This window comes from Nelumbo lutea, chromosome 2, assembly GCF_056320005.1.
Source record: "Nelumbo lutea isolate HS-2025 chromosome 2, American lotus-T2T, whole genome shotgun sequence".
NCBI lineage: Eukaryota > Viridiplantae > Streptophyta > Magnoliopsida > Proteales > Nelumbonaceae > Nelumbo > Nelumbo lutea.
The window spans coordinates 51,821,186-51,827,185 of record NC_142685.1 but is presented as its reverse complement, the minus strand read 5'-3'; the positions used below and the strand labels follow the sequence as shown (position 1 = coordinate 51,827,185).

The window sequence follows — 6,000 nt, the reverse complement described above, 5'->3', positions numbered from 1 at the left end:
GCGTCCGTTGCTCACCCGACACGATCATACGAGGTCACAATTCACCCAGCACGATCATCCAGGGTAAACATCTAGTGCCCACACCTACTACAAGATACAGCAACATCGGGATTAAATACATCTGTGCACTATCCAAAAAGTACAAGTATTAATGTGTAAGTTAATCTTTTACATCCTCAACCGTGTAAATTATTTCTAATTCATATTTATCCTCCCTTACCTTTTATTTATATTCATGTAGAGAAAGTTTAGATTAAAAAATTTAAGAATCACTTAAATATTCTAATAAAATTATATAATCATATTAAAATATGTATTAAAAACATAAAAAATAATTTTAAATTTTTATAAAATATATCATAAAATTATGTACTAATAATTTAAATTATATTTTTCTGGATTATCAATTAAATGTTTTTCAAATACTTAATAATATGTAATAGCTTTAAATAAATAAAATTAAAATAACAAAAAATTATAAATATTTTATAGATTATTTAAATATTTATCATAACTAGATTTTAAATAGTTAAAATAACGGAATTATGTAATAAATTTAAAAATTTCTTCAAAGTAGAAAATAATTATAACATAATATTGAAAATAATAATAATTTAATATATTACAAAATTAATAATGAAATTATGTAATAATAGTATAAATTATGATTTTATGGATAATTAAATCGATTGACCTTTTGTGAAAACCGACCTACTCAAGTTGTATCGGTTTGGGTCGGTTTTCACAAAAGGTTAGTTGGTTCAAAAGATTTGAACGTAGAAATTAAATTAAATTTTAAAAATTACAGTGATATTATTAAAAGATAAATTTAAAAATTAGATTTATAAAATAAAACATTTTAAACTAAGAAATATGAGAAATTTCTCACTTTTTCATATTAAAAATTATATTTAAAATATAAAATATTAATATATATCTATGGTTAGGTTGTTCGATTTTTGTTGGTTTACAATGGCCAAAGTGAAACTGATCTAACTTGATCAAAATGGAAAATTATTTAATCAAAGCCGACCTAAAATAATAGAAAACTGACCAACTCAAATCGAGTTGATCAAGTTGGTCAATTTTATAAGTTTGATGAATAAGCCTAACTGAAATTAATTATTGTTATTTTTATATTATAAAAAAATTATTAAAAATAGTATATAAAATATGAATAATTATTAATTATTTAAAAAGTTAAAAATATAAAACAATTGTATACTCTTATGTGTTTCCATTAGGGTCATTCACCGAACATATCTTATAATTTTTCATATTTACCTAAACATACCTTATAGTTTTCATTTTACTAAAACATCCCATATATTTTACAACTTATTTATTTAATCAATTTTTCATTAAGGAGTGTTTGTTTTGCTATTAGGTCCATGATTTTTTGTTCAAAAAGTACCCTTAACAGAAAATAAAATTAGCCAAATATAACCAATAAAATGGTTGCCCTTGTCTTATAATGGACAATAATGATATTTTTATTTGTATTTTCTTTTGATTAGGGTCAACACTGTCATTTTCCACTATCATTAAATGAAAGATTGGTTAAATCCATTGCAAATTATTAGTGTTTTAGCAAAATGCTAACTATATGGTAAATTTTAATAAATCCATAAAGCTATAAAGGTATTTTAATAAATGATTATTTTTATTATTTATCTTTCCTTAATAAATTCCTGCATTATACGGGTACCCGCTAATACGTAAATTAACCTTTTACATTCCCAACCGCGTATAAGAAACATCTGCCACAGTCCCACTGATAAATACGGTAGATGTTCCAAATGCACGATGAGATGTGCTGTGGGGCACGGTGAGGCGCAGACGTGAACTCGTGTAGAGGGCGGAAATATGCTTATTTATTAAATTTATATTCAACGTTCCCTCTTCCTACTCAAACTTGAAGCTTTGACGAAACCCTTCTCGGCCAATTTCTCTGAAAGTCGTCGAATTATAGTCGTTTTCTTCATCGATTTAATCTTCAATTCTTATCAGGTATATTTCTTCATCTGTTCGATCTGATAAAAATCGTTCAGAGTTTGCTTTCTATAACAGCTAAATTTCTTTGGTTGGAGTATCGAAGAGAATAGATTCAAAGGGTTTCAGTTTCAGAAAATTAGGATATTAACATGTCGATATTTGAATCTAGAGTTGTATAGGTAGAAGGTTACTTCATTTAATCACATATTATTTCTTTTGCCATTTTATGTCCGTCTAAAATTGTAAACCAGAAGCAGGTATTGAAACTTTTAGATCCATTCCTTTCTTCGCTGTGATACTGGAGGGGATTCTTAGGTGTTCTTCCTTCATAACCCACAGTTCATCCTCATTTCGAGTCAAGGTTTTGAAATTTGGTCCGTAAAATGCTGGGCCTGTCACAGGGAACTCATTGTCAAAAATTTCTTAAAAACTCAATCCTAAATTCAATCTTGAAATTCTACAGTCCTCTTTGCTAGACATTTATCACCCATATCGTGGGTCGTTTTGGAGTTTCCTGTAGGCTGATTTGATATTACTTGTTTCTCTCTCATGATCTTTCCAATACCATCTTATCCTTTTCCATTTGATATTTTCTGTTGCTGGTGAGGATTGATTTGGTTGTAGAGTTCGCAACATAGATTCCAAGTTTCAGATGATCGCATAGACCCAGATCTTCAGTTTCCCTTGCCAAGCTGCTACCTTAACCACCCAAAGTCCAGATCCTAAATATTTATCATTTTAAGACATTTCTTAATAAATAGTTAAAATGAATCCTCCTTTGCTCCCCATCTCGGCACCCTATTTTGTAGCATCCCATTTTCAACATTTAGAAGGGTCAATGCAAATATCACTACCAAGAGAACTCTCTCAACCCCTCAAAATGAACAATGACTATGCTCTCTATTTCTTTAATCTTTCTTCCTTAATATGAGACAAAATCTCTTTATCTCCTCTCTTTATTTAAATCAAGAAATCGGACACCCATGGATATGTTGCTTGCACAATACATTATTGCATGACACCATCAGGGTACTTGCTATCAAGATGTGTAATGCTTTGCATACAAGTCAATGTAATCAAGACAGCTATTGGGTGCCAAGGTGTGTCTTTCCTCCTTAGATCATGACACAGCATTTAGGCGATGCTTATCAATAGAAGAATATGGAGTTCAGATACCAACATGGAATGTGTAAATGCCAAGCAAACACAAACACTTGCTGAGGGTTAAAATGTGAAATGAAGCATATGGTAATAGATATGAGGCTCTATATACTCAATGAAATGCAGCTTACAAAGAACTAAGTTAGATAACAAATTAATTCCAAATAGTGTGTTATGTTTCCCTCTTTTTATTTCATTGTTTCTTGCTAACATTTACTTGTCTCTAAAAAAATTGATTCTATATAATCTATCAAAAAATGATTCTATATGTGAAAAAAACATAAACAGTTGCTCTTGTTTATGATTTGATCATTAACTAGGATCTTTTTTTTCCTTTACATTTTGATATTAATATGTTGATAAATGTACACTCGTTACACTATTCATTTTTTCTGGAGCACAATCCATTTTACTTGAAGTTATGTTGTCTGGACTAGTTTTGCTAACCCAGGTGTTCCATAATGGACTCACTTGCTAGATAACAAGTCTAGAACAAAGTTTGTTCATCTAGGGAGAGACGAGCTCATTTTTGCATGCCCAACAGAAAGAAGGACATGCAAGTTGCAATCCATAATTGTGCTTGATTGTGCACATCTCTAGTCAACACCTTCTGCATACTCTTATTTCTTATTTTTAGTGTATATTGAAATTCTGAGAGTGGCCACTTCATGCTAAAAATGCCAGTGATTAGGTCTGTATCCAGTCCACCCCTCCCAAGACCAAGATCTTGGATAATAGGAGCCAGCATTGGATAATGGCCTTTTAACATTATAACTGATTTCTAATGTTTTTGTGTTTCAAAGACACAGATATTAACTGGTCTAGTAGAAAATCCATTGAATTTTACCATTTTAGTAGCATGGTCCAAAAAGTGAACTCTTTATGAAGATTGTTTTACTGGACCACAGTTTGATTTTCTTTTCCTTTTCATCCCGGGGGTAGTTACCAGAAGAAAATAATCTTTGGAGTATTATCTTCACAACCTAGTTATATGTTTTGGCATTTGTGGTTCTTTGTCACAATTTTATGTCAAGGATACCAACAGAGTTGTTTATTAATAAAATGTTCTTTCTTTATATGAAGTTTGTGAGTTTGTATTATAATTTATTTACTGTTCTAGCGCCAAAGCAAGGAGCTCAGTTGGGCCAAAAGTTGTTACAAGGAATATTGTCATCATTGATTTTCTGAAAGGCCCTTCTAAGTCTGAAGTTGAAGTGAGAAAATGAAATACCATGGCTTAAACATGGGAATGAATGGATAGTCTGAATTGTAAGAGGGATGAGGATATGGCAGGGGAAGCTACTTTTGTGAGAAGTGAGAACATGTGGTTCATGTCTCTGGTCATTTTACATCGGAATTTCATTTGATTTTTTTTTAATTGGTAATGCAGGATGACAGAGCCACCTTTTGTCCCCAGGGAGAGACTCCTTAAGAAGCAACAGTACTTTCAAAGCATTCACAAGCACACTCACTTGAAGGGTCCCTTTGACAAGATAACCTCAGTGGCCATTCCCCTTGCATTGGCAGCTTCATCTATAGCTCTCATTGTGAGTTAGAAGCGAGAAAGTTTTCTAATTTTTAACAGTGTACAGTTGATTTCTTGCCTCAGTAAGACTCTTATGCTTTGTCCAGGCACGAGGGATCTACAATATGTCTCATGGGATTGGGAAGAAAGAATGAGGATGCTTTCTCAACGGTGATGACCCAAAGTCTGACATGTCATAGCTCCCAATGATTTTATAAATTCTTGAAGTGATATTTTTTTTCTTTCTTTTCTAGTTCCAGATTCAAATAATGGTTTAGTCTCAGATGACAACTACGGATCTATCCTTTTCAATTTGTATATGTTTGGATTTTGGATGTCTCATGGTAATGATAAAGAATGAACTGTTTTCAGGTCTAACCATGTCCTTATTATCAATACACTTCTGTTTTTATTGGTTGTACTTACGACAGGCAAGTGAGAACGCTGGCTCAAGTCTGAGATCGGTCACTTTGTGAGAAAAAAATGCCAGAGGTCACTTTGTGCGAAAGAATCCCAAGATCCTAGATGGCTCGGACCAACATTGAATAATGACCTTTTGTTTTAGGAATAGTCTATGATGCCGGCTTTGACCAATCAACCCCTCTCCACTGTGAATATTGATGAAAACCCACTTGATTGGTTACAAGTTTTTTGTGTTTCTGTCATCATACTGTCTCTTGAGAATGAGTGTTCAGCCTATGCTAGAATTCTTAGCCCCACTGTACAGGTGGGATGAATCTCAACCGTGGATTGATGCCAAATCCATGGGCATGATGCAGTTTATAGGGGGCTACAAGTAGACCATGGGGGGGCTGTAATTTCAGATTTCTGTGCTGAAGTGCAGTGTAATTCACCGTTGTTTTATTGGTTATTTCTCACATACGAGCTTTAAAAAAGCATCTCACTTACTACACGTCTGCCATGTTTGAAATTGCCATGTTAATGTTGGGCGATTTTGTCTTTGGGATAAGTGGACTGCAATCCACCTCAGAAATCTGAAATTGCAACCCCCTCCTAGTCTACTAGTAGTCTGCCCCCTATAAATCGCATTTTGCCTGTGAATTTGACATCAATCCACCCTTAGAAATCTTAGTTCCACCCTAGGGGTGGACTGAACTATAAAAACCCATTTTTCTTTTTGTAAGTCAACATAGGATTCTAGGAAGGCGTGTAATGTGAGTGTTTAAGGTCTTCCTTGTTACAGCTTGAGCTGAAATGCTGAGCAGATCCACACACGGATTTCTCAATGAAATTGAAATCAACTTCTCTGACTCTTGTTAGGAGCAATATCAAAGAGGTTCATACTCTAGCAAGAGTGC

General features: G+C 33.0%; 1 protein-coding gene across 1 annotated transcript; it reads left to right on the top strand.

Moving 5' to 3' along the window:
• The first annotated feature begins 1,783 nt into the window (after window positions 1-1,783).
• Window positions 1,784-5,059, top strand: LOC148870653 (uncharacterized). The gene is made up of 3 exons (XM_088969520.1): window positions 1,784-2,010; window positions 4,547-4,703; window positions 4,789-5,059. Exons 2-3 carry the CDS (start codon window positions 4,548-4,550, stop codon window positions 4,834-4,836), a joined length of 204 nt encoding a protein of 67 aa, XP_088825646.1. The 5' UTR covers window positions 1,784-2,010; window position 4,547; the 3' UTR covers window positions 4,837-5,059.
• Window positions 5,060-6,000: the final 941 nt, after the last annotated feature.